Genomic DNA, 14,082 nt, shown 5'->3' with positions numbered 1-14,082 from the left:
CACGGTCTGTGAAAGAGGAGGGGGTGAGGTCTCACGCTCGTCAGCACACTTCCTGAGGTACGTTAGATTTTGTGACTAACGTTTATACAGTCAGTAAATGTGGTGTCCCTCACACCTTATTATATTGAGCTGTACATTAGTCATGTATCGGCTTCCACTGCAGTGGAGTTTTGTGAACTGGATGTGCCATGCCTGCAGGTTGGGAAGCTGATTAGTAATTAAGCCAGGAAGTGTTTGCTGTTTATGTACACCTTTGAGTGGTCTCTCTGTGTGTAGAGTGTGGACTCACATAATGGTTCCTTCTTTCACAGACTCGGTTTGTTGCGGCCACCTGGGGGGTGTCGGCGGGGTCCTTGGGTCCGAACGGCTTCTGACTCCGGACCGTTAGCGCTGCTGGGAGCGCACCGTATCACCACCACGCCAGACCGCACACTCTTTTGTTGTTTTGTATCACATCACTGTTATGTATTAAATTCTGTTAGCCTTTGTACCGTGCTCTGCTTATTTCATACTGGGTCCTTCAAACGCTGGTCGGTTCTTCGAGCTGCGTCCGACACATAACACTGAGTTTCAGAAACTGATTTTACAATAGTGAAAAATCCAATGTTTATATCAAATTTGCAATGCTTAAAGTTGTTTTTTTTTTGTTTTTTTGATGGTTTGTTTGTTTTGTTTTTACATTGTATATCGAATACCACAATCTCACTGCAAAAGATTTGATGTATTTCTGGCAGAATGTTTTGGTGGTTCTACTGCATCTTGCATGCTTGTTTTAAAGCACAGTGTTAATGGCATTAACACAAGTGTGACAATGATTGTTAAAAAAATAAAAATTACACAACCTGTAAAAGAGAAACATTTCACTGCAAATTCACGCCATTTTAAACTAAAGGAATAGCAAGATATGTCATACATTTGAAAGTTCATTTGTTTAACACACACTGTGTGCTCCACAGTGGATCACAATTTGCATTCAAACCCCTCCTTCCATTTCCCCTTCCAGCCCATGGTACCGCCATGAAGATAGACATAAAGTAAACACTTTCAGGAAGAGATTCAGATGAGGCTGGAGAACTGAGGGTAACATCCTCTGTGTTAACCTGAGGTGTACAAACTGAACTATGCTGATGGTACATTCATGTAAATCTGCACTGTGCAGGGAAAAAGAAAGCTGCAGATAGTTGCCAGTCAGCTGCTTCAGACCAACTGTAAGCTCTATGAAAGTAACCCTTGAGCAAGGCACTTCTCACTAACAGCTGTGGATGACAGCAGGCCCTAAAAAGGCTCACCTCTTACAGCTCTTATGTTCTCTGACACAACCATTTACCATCCCTCTAAGTAATTTCCCCTCATCATTGTGTCAAGAAAGCTTGTCTGTGCATGGGCAGTTCCAAGAGTGTCCCTTGTGGGCACCGGCCACCTCTGGAATCTCATCAGCCACAACTGATTCCACCCAGTTATTGTAAACAATAATTTGCTATCTGGTCAGTGAATGCTGGGGTTTAGACTGAAATGGAATTTTGTAGAGGTGCAGTAGTTTTTGTCATTATGGTCATCTCGGTTGCGTATCATACTAATTAACATACTTATAAAAAGTTTGATTTTTGTGATCACTCCAACATCTTCTTGCTCACTAGCCTTAAACCTAGGCCTGGGCAATAAAATAATCATGATAATGTGTCACAATAAAATTTAACTTGATAACAATGATAGCCTTTGCATATTACAATCAATGTGGACAGAGCTAACTGTCTATTATGAAAGGGGAAATAAGCATGAGTGACCAACTGGAGAAAGAACTGCAAAAGTGGTGGGGAAAAAGAAAGGGAGTGAGACAAGAGCGCAATCGGATTGGGAAAGTGAACTGGCGTCATCCAACCTGAGGAAACCCTTGACAAAAAATGATGTAACTGAGGATTTTTACAGTACTGTAGTTGCATTCATAGTCAGAGTAGCACAATTGCAAAATAAAAACAAGAAAAGTACACTGGGTGAAGAAAGAAGTATTTCGTACTGAAGTTATCGCCAAGTAAAACACAAGAAGAAACAGTCACATATCCTGTCCTGACCTTTCACAGTAAAACCCCCAGACATGCACTGCTATTACCACAATATTAATATTACTCCTAAAAGTAACATTTATTTGTGCAGCACTTTCTAACCTCACAAAGTGCTTTCCAACATGAAATACAATAAAAGACAAATGTTTAACATCATTTTGGGAAGATGATGGTCTAGTGGTTAAAGCAGTGGGGTTGACATGCAGATGGAAAAGCGCTATATAAAAGAAGTCCATTTAATTTATTTAAACCCCTGCCAGCCAAGAAAATCACTAAGGGCCTATATGGGCAAGATCCTTAATCCCCAAGTTGCTCCCAGTGTGTAGTGAGCGCCTTGCAAGGCAGCACCCTGACACTGGCGTGTGAATGGGTGAATGTGAGGCATCATTGTAAAGTGTTATGGTGCTATAAAAATGCAGTCCATTTACCAATTAACTAAGATTCAGTCATTATCAGAATGATTTTGAAACTGGCAACAATATTGAAGCTACACTGTGTATGATTTATGGGTGTTTATTTGCAGAACTGGAACTTTCATAACCATCTGTTTATTAGTGTATAATTACCTGCAACATTGAGTTGATGTCCATTCATAAGGTTACAATGAGATCTTTATATTTACACTGGACGCCATCATATTGGTGCAGTAATCCTCTTATAAGATTTTTCAGCATAATCTGATGGCTGAAGAAATAAGAACAGGAATCAGTGGTTGCTCAGGATGTGACGATACACTCAACTCACAATTCAATATGATTCACGATTCTGAGTTGACAATATGATTTTACCACAATTTTTTAACAGAATGAGCTACAGACAAATTATGACTATGGTCCTTTATTTCTATAAACTGTGCAGAACAGCACGTTCTCTTCTTAAACATGAAACTGATATTATGCATTATTATTCTTTACCGGGGCGTTGCTAGGCTGGTATCGTAGATTTACATCGATGCTACCTGGCTATACCCGCCCGCTGTGCGTAAACAAATGACATCATAGCGCAGCCCAAGAACTGTCCGCAGAGGGGAAAAAAAACAAACTGTCTGCAGAGGAATAGATGAAAAGGTGAGAAGTGTGTGTTGGTCCCAATATGGATATTCCGGATGATTTTCTCATGGATAGTACGACAATGAACAGCAGCTAAAGCAGCCAGCTTGATGAGGACGCACTGCCGAATTTGGAGAGCAGCGCGCGCCAGCCGACACGACAAAAGTTAAGTGAGCCAACTTTTTATGTACGCATTACGTGTTGTGTATCTCAGTAACAAGTGATAATAATGCAAATAACATGCTGTTGTCGGGCGGTATGCACTTTCTGAGTCCCCTCCGCCCAGTCGCCCAAAATGACAGATACTCGCCCGAGTTTTGGGCGACTGGGCAATTGCTTCATTTTTATTTATGATGGTTCAACTTATATTTTTACAAATAGTAAGTCAAAGTCCTGCACTTCTTCCCAAGTGCAGGACCAACAGACTGAAAAACTCCTTTGTCCTTTCTCCTCACTCGGGGGGAGGAGGAGTAACAGGAGGACAGAGGACGGGAAGGAGAGGAACAGTAGTGGCCAGTAAACCAGTAGCGATCAGTATATCTGGTATTGATATTTATATTTGCAAACTGATACTGATACTGATAAAAAATAATAATAATCATAACCTTTAAATCTTTATAAAATAGCAATTACCCAATTATTTCTAGAAAACATAGAAATAAAACATAGAAATATAAATGCTATATTTACTTTTTTATCACCCATTAAACCATGCTTAACCATTCTGAACCATACCATACCGTGCCATACCGACCCGGACCCCACGGTGGAAACGAGGCTTTAATAATGCTCTAAAATATCATCTGCATCACCTGCCCACACAGCACTGTAATTTGATATGTCTTTTTGTGAAAGTTATATCTTAAAACTGCACATCACACAACTGAAAAAAATCAGGTGTAACGTGGTGAAGTTCACCTCGGCCACTGGTGTGTGTGTGTGTGTGTGTGTGTGTGTGTGTGTGTGTGTGTGTGTGTGTGTGTGTGTGTGTGTGTGTGTGTGTGTGTGTGTGTGTGTGTGAAAGAACATTGAAATAAATTTTTCATCGCAACAGAATTGAATCATCACATATTTATGTAGATTTTTAACCAATTCATAATGCACTTATTTGACCTACCAGTTGCTAGTGCAGGCTAGCAAGTCTGAGAACCCGCTTCAAATGGAGATCATAAATATCAGTGTTGTATAAAGTACCGGAAAATCACACTTAAGTAAAAGTACAGATACCCATTTAAAAAATGACTTTGGTAGAAGTTCAAGTCACCTATTGAAATGCTACTCAAGTAAAAGTCTTAAAGTATCTAGTATTTATTGTACAACTAAATGTACTGAAAGTAAAAGTACAAGTAAATGTTAATAATCAAAAATGGACTGATTTTTTTTATATTACAAAGTTTATCTAGGCTTGTAAATGACTGGTACTATTAGTGAAAATACTGAAAATTGTGCACATCACACAAAAACACTTCAGAAACAAGGTTTCAAAACCTAAACAAGAGTAGGCTACTCACTAGGTGTTCACAGGAAACAGTTATTTATTTCTATATGTATTTATTTATTTTCATTGTTACATGGTTTTATATTTTCTGTTGTGTTTTTAGGTGCTTTTTGTCTCTTTCTCTAAAATTGTATTATAACATTATTAGTCTATTATTACTGACTATTATTGTCTATTATGTAGACTATTATTGTTGTTGCTATTATTAATATATGAATAAAAATAAATAAAAAAATTACAATTTGACTCTTTTACGACAACGAACGCTCAGCCATTAATTATAGAGAAAACAAATCAACACAAACGTGCTGATGCAAACAGCTTAATGCTAACTTTAACATTGAAAAAAATACATATATCAACTATTTCAGAAGACCATAACAGGTCGGGTTAACATAAAAATATTAAATATTACTCACAGACATATGCTCTTCAGGGTTTTAGCGGGGAAATTTTAGGATAAAGCGAAATAAACAATGAATCCACGAATCGTAGATCGAAGCACTGCTTTGATCCGTGTCACTGCTTCGATTGTTTCAAGGTTCAAAGCAAAGCCGCGCTGCAGAAAAGTTGATTACAGACCCGCTGCAGGTCTGTAATCAATGTAGAGAAATTATCATTTTCCTGACAAACAAGTGCGCAACTGCAAAAAAGCCCACCGGACATGCCTCATGACAAATCGGCCTGACTTCATTGCAGTCACTAGTAATCAGTGGTGTCTCTGGCTGAAAACACGACTTTTTTCGTGTGTGTGCGTGTGTGTGTGTGTTTTTGTAATGAATAACGTCATGGAGCATAGAAAATGTATCGGAGTAGAAGTATGCAATTAAGGTCGGAAATGTAGTGAAGTAAAAGTGAAAGTAAGCTAAAAAAATTAAAAAAACTCAAGTAAAGTACAAAGTCTCCCAAAACGTACTTAAGTACAGTAGTGAAGTATTTTTACTTCGTTACTATACAACACTGATAAATATACTGTATGGTTTATCACAACAAAAGGAAAGAGAGCACTAATGCTCATCACTAAAGAAGCAAAAACATGAAGGCAAATGCAAATCCACAACCTCACCACTAGATGACACTAAATCCCACACGCTATAGTTTTCAATTGTATATAGCTCTAAATATAAACATCCATCAACATGGAAAACAGTAACTTTTGTTTACGTTATCAATATATTAAAAGCCAAGTGGCAAGGGTGCCCAAGTTCTCCATTATTTTTTGCTATTTTTATCGAGGCATTGAGTCAGGGACTTATACAGACTGCAAATATTACAGGAGTTCAACTATTTGAGAAGAACACAAGATTTCACTGTTTGTGGATGATGTCCTAATCTATTAGTCATCTTTTCTCCATCTCCTAGTCTATCGGGATGTTTTTGGCTCAGTATCTGACTATAAACTTAATATTACTAAAACACAATTATTTCAAGTTTCAATTACGAATCTAGCCAGATACTGGCCTCAAAGATGAATTTAACTGGAAATTGGATCATATAAAATATTTTGGAGTAAATAAGCCAAAGGATTTATCTAAATTGTTTGAAGTCAATTTTAAACCATTGTGTCAACATAGTAATAACAATATTAGAAGATGGGATTTGATACCTATATTAATTTTGGAATCTCGTATAGAAACTGTAAAAATGAACATACTGCCTAGATTGTTGTATCTTTTTCAGATACTTCCCATTGTTATTAAAGAGAAATAATTTGAAGAGTGGGACAAAATAATTGCCAAGTTTATTTGGCATGGTAAGAGGCCGAGATTGCATCTTAAAACTCTCCAGTTAACTAAGAGAAAGGCGGTCTTGCATTGCATGAAATTGTCCATAGAATATCCAATGCAAGCAAGACTTGGAGATAAAAAAAAAACTTATCAAAGAGCAGATTTAGAAAGATAATCAATGTATTAATGTTTCACTGAAACTGTGGCAAAATTTCATAAATAAAAATAATTTACAGAAAGACATTAAAGTATTGCGCTGGGCTTCTCATGATGCTGAATTTATGCCTGGTAAAACGGAATCAAGGTTTAAAATTTGTCAAAAACAAGGCTTATCAGCATATACTACTTTTTTTTAATCATAATGGAACAATAAGAAAGTTTCAATCTATAATGAGATGACACCAATTACAAAATAGCGATTTTTTTTTCAGGTTTTTACAAATCCATCATTATATAAATAGTTTTATGCCAAAGAGCATCAATGTTTTTGAAACGCCTATTTTGAAGACATTTATAAAATCATATGCAGCAGATTCGGGTCTAAAATTTATTTCAAGATTATATCGAGACTTTCAAGAGATTAAAAAAGTAAACACAAATTACATCAAGCAAAAATGGGAAAGAGAATCAAATAGTCATAATGAATAATATCTGGTTAAAACACTGTGCTTTTCAGAGGAAAATCACTAGTTCAAACACATGGAGACGTTGTGGCTGGAATATTTTATTACTCCAGCACAAAGTTCACACTACTCTGGTTCTTCTAATTGTTGGAGAAATTGTGGTGCACAAGGAGTAAAACTGTACCATTTGTTTTGGTCATACCCATCACTGCAATTATTTTGGAATTTGGTTCAATTTGAATTGAAAGCAATGTTAAATTTTCAGACAACCTTAGGCTAGGACGAATTATTACTTGGTTTTCTGTATTCTGTAGACACAGATAAAAACACAAAATGTTTGTTTGGAATGTTGAGTTTAGCAGCGTGGAAATGTATTACTAGGAAATGGTTGAAGTCTTCATCTCCAAATCTGGATGACTGGCACGAGCTTGGGTATTCAGTATTTGTCATGGAATGCATTACATTTCATAAGAGACTTCAAAAAGACAAGTTTGACAGAATCTGGGAGAAATGAAATGAAGAACATATATTTTGCCTCAATGGCCAGAGTTTGTATAATCCTCTGTATTACTGGTAAAGGTAACAATGAATGGTAATTGTATTATGTACACCTCTTGTTCTTTAATTCTTCCGTTTGTTGTTTTTTGTATGCATAATGAAAATTTTTTGGGAAAAAAAATTATATATATATATATATGGCTTCGATCACAGAGAAATTGGGGAGAGCTGACATTTGGCATTTGGTATGCTTATGTATTTTGGGTCCAGGATGAACACTGCGAAAATGGTAAGTTGATAGGACTAATATTTTTGTAGAAATTAGGGATATTAGCTAACAACAGTGAACAATGGACATTGATCTTAAATTCTAGACTCACATGCCAATCCAGCAGGGAGCAGTAAATCATCGATTAAAAGTCAAGTGGCCTCTGTGTATATGCGCATTCATGTGTGTAACTTTGATCACGGACAAACTGGGGAGAGCTGACATTTGGCATTTGGTATGCTTATGTATTTTTGGTCACGAATGAATGTTGCCAAAATGGAACATTGATAGCACTAATACTTTTGGAGAAATTACAGATGTTATGTAACAACAGTGAACAATGGACATTGATAATTACATTATGGACTCACAAGCCATTCCAAACCATTATATAAACTTTGCACAATTTATTACCACCCTTGAAAAATGTCAGCTACCTATTTTATAAACAGTACCCAATCTAGAGCCCGTGGATCCCCACGGGCATAAGGCTAGTCATTATTATTTTAGCATATTGCCCAGCCCTACTTAACTCAGTGAAATAAGATGCGCCCCTGGTGGTGCTCTGTAGGAGAGGAAACACAAACAGGGCTGCTTTTATGTTCAACAGAAGTCTGAATGCCTGCTATTCAGTGGCTCTGAGCGAAGCAAACAGCGTGCACGACTGATGTCTGCACACACAAGTACACACGCACGCACATACACACACACACACACACACACAAGTGTAACTAGGTTACCGTGAAGTCACACACCACAATGCTGCTCCTCTGCTCGCACGCAGCAGCCATAAGGCGGCGCTATATGCCGAGTCCTACAGACGGTTGGTGTCTGCGGATGACGAGGAGAAACTGTTTGGGTTTGAAAGTTTGTTGCGCTCCTTTAAAAGCACGTGCGGTTGACGGATGATGAATTTCTGCTGCGCGTCACTCAGTGACAACAGCGCAGTAGAATGTTGATGTTATTCTTGTTATTAGCTATTAATAAGCAGACGAAATGAGATGAAGGAAGCTGGAATTCGGCGCACTTACTACTAGCTGAGCGTCATTCGCAGGATGATGGTTTGGCAGCAGATCAGCTGAGGCGCGTCGCAGCCATTCGACCCGACGACGAGGGAGTCTCCGTCCCCCGCCTCACACCCTCCGCCCTGTCCCTCTATCCGTGTCCGCGCAGTGCGCGTCTGTCCAGCTTTTAGCAGTTGATAACGCACTTTCTCTCTCTCTCTCTCTCTCTCTCTCTCTCTCTCTCTCTCTCTCTCTCTCTCTTTCCCTCTCCACCCCCCCCCCCCCTCTCTCTCGGTGACGACGCAGTTCCTGTTGTGCACTCAGCGCTTTGGCAACAGTTCCGTACGTGTCTGTGTGCGGCAACACGGTCCATAATGCAGCTTTTCTCTGTGCAAATGTGTCTTCAGAGCCACCGTCCGGCACAGGGCGCATGCACCAAAGTGTTTACGCACGAAATGCTTTTACGCACGACTTACTAAAGCAAACAAGCCTTGACGTCGTACAAACGCATGCAGTTTTCTTAAAAAATATTTTAGTTAATGCAGTTTTCTTAAAAAATATTTTAGTTAGCTCGAGTTTATTTGAATTTGAACTGAACAGCAGTAATGCCTGCGATGTCATACCTCGGCCAACCTGAATGTGAGCGGGGGAGTTCATCCAGCAACATTTTAAACACTATAACTCACACACTAATGTACATAGAACCTTAAACTTTTGCATGAAAGTGAATATTTGTGTATATGATCTCATTAGAATTGGGTGGATTTGGTCCCACTCTATCATGAGATTTTAATACATTATTGATTTTTGAACTATTACGCAAGGATTTGATCCCATGCTGCCACCAAGTTGCAAGTTGTAACACCTAAAATCAGTGCAAATCTGGCTACATCTGAGGCATCAACCTAAAGCTGGAAGGAAATACATAATTTAGTAATATTTTTAAGAAATGTTATTTGCATTGAAAAAACAACTCATTGGATGAACTCAGTATCGTTTTGGTCAGGATTTTCCAACGTGAATGTTAAAATATGGTAACATCACTCAAAACAGGATGTGCAGCTGCATCAGTTAATCAATTATTAGCGACTATTAATTTGCTCAATAAAGATTTTAGCAATGATTAATTTTTTTTAGTCTTTTTAAAATCAGAATTCTCTGCGTTCAGCTTCTTAAATGTGAATTTTTTGTTTGTTTTATTTTACAACTTTCTTTACTATTCTTTGGCAGTAAAGTGATCTTTGGGCTGTGGACAAAAGAAGACATCTGAAGGCATCATCTTGGGTTGTGAAAAAAAATACTGGTCAACATTTTTCCCCAATTTCTGACATTTTATTGAAAGAACAACTAATCAATTAATCGGTCGATTATGTCCTCAAATAACTGATTAGGAAAATAATCATCAGTTGTAACTCTAGTTTACTGATCTTTACCTGTATTTATCAGAAATCAAAACCACAGAAATGAATGTGATTGATACAATTGATATGATGATTGATATGATTATGTTAAATAAATTGGCAAAAAAAACTTTTTTCATGTTGTCATTATGGGGTGTTGTGAGTAGAATTTTAATTTACTTCATTTTGGAATAAGGCAGTAACATAACAGTGGAAAAAGTGAAGCGCTGTGAATACTTTCTGGAAGTACTTTAAAGCGCTTTTCCACCAATACCAGAAGCTTTACAGTAATGCCTTGTATTCACCCATACTGATGTCAGGGTGTTGCCATACAGGGTACTCACTAGACACCAGGAGCAACTCAGGGATTAGGGACCTTGCCCAAGGGCCCTTAGTGTTTTTCCAGTCAGACAGTGGTTGGAACCGTGGATCCTCTGACCTCAAGCCCATTGCTTAACCACTAGACCATCACTCGCTGACTCCATTAATTATATGCTTTCCCTGCTAATTAAAGGCAATGTGAAAACTGTAGGAAGCTTCTTTTTTTGGTAAGCAATTTCAACTGACTATCCCTTTGTGTTTGTTTTCTAAGAACACACCTGTGGAAATCCTCCTGACAAACATACTGTTGGGCCTTGGCAAAAGTATACACTCTCTGAGTGCTCTCAAATGAAATGACAGATAATTCCATTTGTTGAGTGGATTTTTTAGGTTCTTCAGTAATTTATGTCTTATCTTTTCAATGTTTAAGTTTTCTCTTTTTTTCAAGAACCCAATTTATTATGCCACAAAAGTTCTACAGTTACCAGTGTTCCGCCACTGTTGCACTGGTACATACAAGAGCACCTCATAGAGTGCATACTGCTGCCTTTTGTCCTGATTACCTGAACTATGATGCAGACTGCTGAACTTCTGATCACTGAACGTTGACCCAAATCTTTCATCATGTTCCTGACCTTGATCCTCATCTCTGGTCTTTGATCCTGACCTTTGCTACACTTTACTGACTTTAATTTAATTTAACCTTTATTTAACCAGGTTAGTCCCTTTGAGATTGAGACCTCTTTTACAAGAGAGACCTGGACAATTACAAAGTTTCCAGTTCACCTAACCTGCATATCTGTGGATGTGGGAGGAAGGTGGAGCACCCAGAGGGAACCCAAGCAACCATAGGGAGAACATGCAAACTCCACACAGAAGGGCCACAGGTGAGAATCAATCCCATGACCTTCTTGCTATGAGGCAACAGTGCTAACCACTAAGCCACTGTGCTGACTTAATCTTGATCACTGCTTTTTGACCCTAATCACAGCAATCTGAGCTGTTATAACTCTACATAGGGTGTGTGCAGCCAATACATTCTAAGGATAAATGTAACGTTGGACGTAATGTTCAGGAAGGGCATATGGCATAAAAAATCCTCCCCCCAAAATCAATCAATCAATCAATCAATCAATCAATCAATCTATCTATCTATCTATCTATCTATCTATCTATCTATCTATCTATCTATCTATCTATCTATCTATCTATCTATCTATCTATCTATCTATCTATCTATCTATCTATCTATCTATCTATCTATCTATCTATCTATCATCTATCTATCTATCTATCATCTATCTATCTATCTATCTATCTATCTATCTATCTATCTATCTATCTATCTATCTATCTATCTATCTATCTATCTATCTATCTATCTATCTATCTATCTATCTATCTATCCACACACATACAGAGATGTGGAACTTCTGTACCTTTCCGTGAGACCCTTTTATCTTCCGAGGGAGTTTGGTAATATTTTAATTTTTGCTGTTTATGTTCCCCCAAATGGAAATGCGGCCCAAGCTGCAGCTCAGATTGCAGACTTTGTTCACCTTCATTTGCAACGTACGCCTGGTGCTCCTGTTTTTATACTTGGTGATTTTAATAGTTGTAAATTAGAACCGTCCCTCCCTGGATTTGATCAATATGTTGATTGTGCCACTCGGGATGATAAGATTTTAGATAAATGTTATGGCAATATTAAGAACGCCTACAGGGCCAGAGCAAAGCCTCCTCTGTCTAATTCAGATCATAACATAATACATCTGATCCCAACTTATAAGACTGTGTTGAAGAGCAGCAAGCCACAGATCAGGACAGTGCCTGTTTGGTCAAGTGATAACATAGAGGCTTTAAAGGGATCTTTCCTCTGCACAGATTGGGACATTTTTCATACTCTGGACATTGATGAGGCCACGGATACTATAACAGACTACATACAGTTTTGTACTGATTGTGTGGTTACCAGAAAGGATATTATTATGTATCCAAACAACAAGCCTTACATAACCAAGGAAGTTAAAGACTGTATTAACTGTGAAAAAAAAATGGCTTTTAAGAATCAAGACCGGATGGGGTTAAAAACTGTGCAAAAGGAACGGAACCAGATGCTAAGGCATGCAAGGAAGAGGCACAAGGACAATATTGAGCAGAATTTTGCCTCAATGGACTCTAAAAAACTTTGGGATTCAATGAAAGTGGCAGCTAATATGGTAATAAAAAGGAAAAGCTTTGTAACAGATGATGATCAGGAAAAAGCGAATGAGCTCAATGACTTTTATTTGAGATTTGAAACTCAGGATTTTTCTTTGGATCGTGCTAACATTTTAAATTCCATTTCACCTATTGATTTGCGCCCCAGGTCAGTAGCTGATCCAGGCAAAATTAAGTTACTTTTTAGGAGGGTTCAGAAAAATAAGTCTGCTGGCCCAGATGGCATCTCAGCTTTTCTTTTAAAGACTTTTGCAGAGGAGCTCACACCAGCCTGGTGCCCGGTTTTCCAGCAGTCTGTAGATCAGCACACAGTTCCTTTACTCTGGAAAAAGTCAATTATTATTCCAGTACCCAAAAAACCCTGCCCAACGATTAACAATGATTTTAGCTTTAACTTCTGTTGTTATGAAATGTTTGGAAAAATATATGGTGTCTATTTTAAAGTCAGAGATAAATTCAGATCTAGATCCCTTGCAGTTTGCGTATAGGAGAGGGCGGGGAACAGATGATGCCATTAATGGCATCACCCAGCTGTCACTAAAACACCTTGAAGACCCAAAGGCTTACGCACGTCTTTTATTTATTGATTTTAGTTCCGCTTTTAACACGTTACAACCTCATTTACTGATTCAAAAATTAATTCACCTGTCAGTAAACCCTGTAATTAAAAAATGGTTTTATTCTTTTTTAACAGATAGAATTCAAAATGTCAGAGTTAATAACACTATCTCTAATTCTAAAAACATCAGTACTGGCATACCTCAGGGGTGTGTCAGTTCGCCTGTCCTTTTTACTCTCTATACTAATGATTGCATTAGCCACTTTCATGGAAATCATGTTTTTAACTTTTCTGATGATACTGCCATCCTCAGTCTGCTTCATAAAGACTCAGATCCATCACTGTACTTTGAGGAGGTGCAGTCTTTTGTCCACTAGTGTGATGCTAACTTTCTTACTATAAATGTAAAGAAAACTAAGGAGATGATAATTCAATCAATCAATCAACTTTTTTCTTGTATAGCGCCAAATCACAACAAACAGTTGCCCCAAGGCGCTCCACATTGCAAGGCAAGGCCATACAATAATTATGAAACACAGTCTACGTCTAAAGCAACATAACCAAGGGATGGTCCAGGGTCACCCGATCCAGCCCTAACTATAAGCCTTAGCGAAAAGGAAAGTTTTAAGCCTAATCTTAAAAGTAGAGAGGGTATCTGTCTCCCTGATCTGAATTGGGAGCTGGTTCCACAGGAGAGGAGCCTGAAAGCTGAAGGCTCTGCCTCCCATTCTACTCTTACAAACCCTAGGAACTACAAGTAAGCCCGCAGTCTGAGAGCGAAGCGCTCTAATGGGGTAATATGGTACTATGAGGTCCCTAAGATAAGATGGGACCTGATTATTCAAAACCTTATAA

The 14,082-nt window shown here is 38.1% G+C and overlaps 1 protein-coding gene across 1 annotated transcript in view; it reads right to left on the bottom strand.

Annotated features, from left to right (window-relative positions):
• The window catches only part of rgl2 (ral guanine nucleotide dissociation stimulator-like 2), a 170,086-nt gene extending 161,142 nt beyond the window's left edge, over positions 1-8,944 (bottom strand). The window contains exons 1-2 of the mRNA XM_034174274.1: positions 8,755-8,944; positions 2,627-2,744 (exon numbers count right to left, since the gene is read on the bottom strand). Coding sequence (XP_034030165.1) covers positions 2,627-2,654 — 28 coding nt within the window. The 5' untranslated portion in view covers positions 2,655-2,744; positions 8,755-8,944. The remainder of the gene's footprint in view (positions 1-2,626; positions 2,745-8,754) is intronic.
• Positions 8,945-14,082: the final 5,138 nt, after the last annotated feature.

Source organism: Thalassophryne amazonica, chromosome 7 (genome assembly GCF_902500255.1).
Source record: "Thalassophryne amazonica chromosome 7, fThaAma1.1, whole genome shotgun sequence".
In the NCBI taxonomy this organism is placed as follows: Eukaryota; Metazoa; Chordata; class Actinopteri; order Batrachoidiformes; family Batrachoididae; genus Thalassophryne; species Thalassophryne amazonica.
The sequence above is the reverse complement of the archived record's forward strand: the minus strand, read 5'-3'. Positions and strand labels throughout refer to the sequence as shown.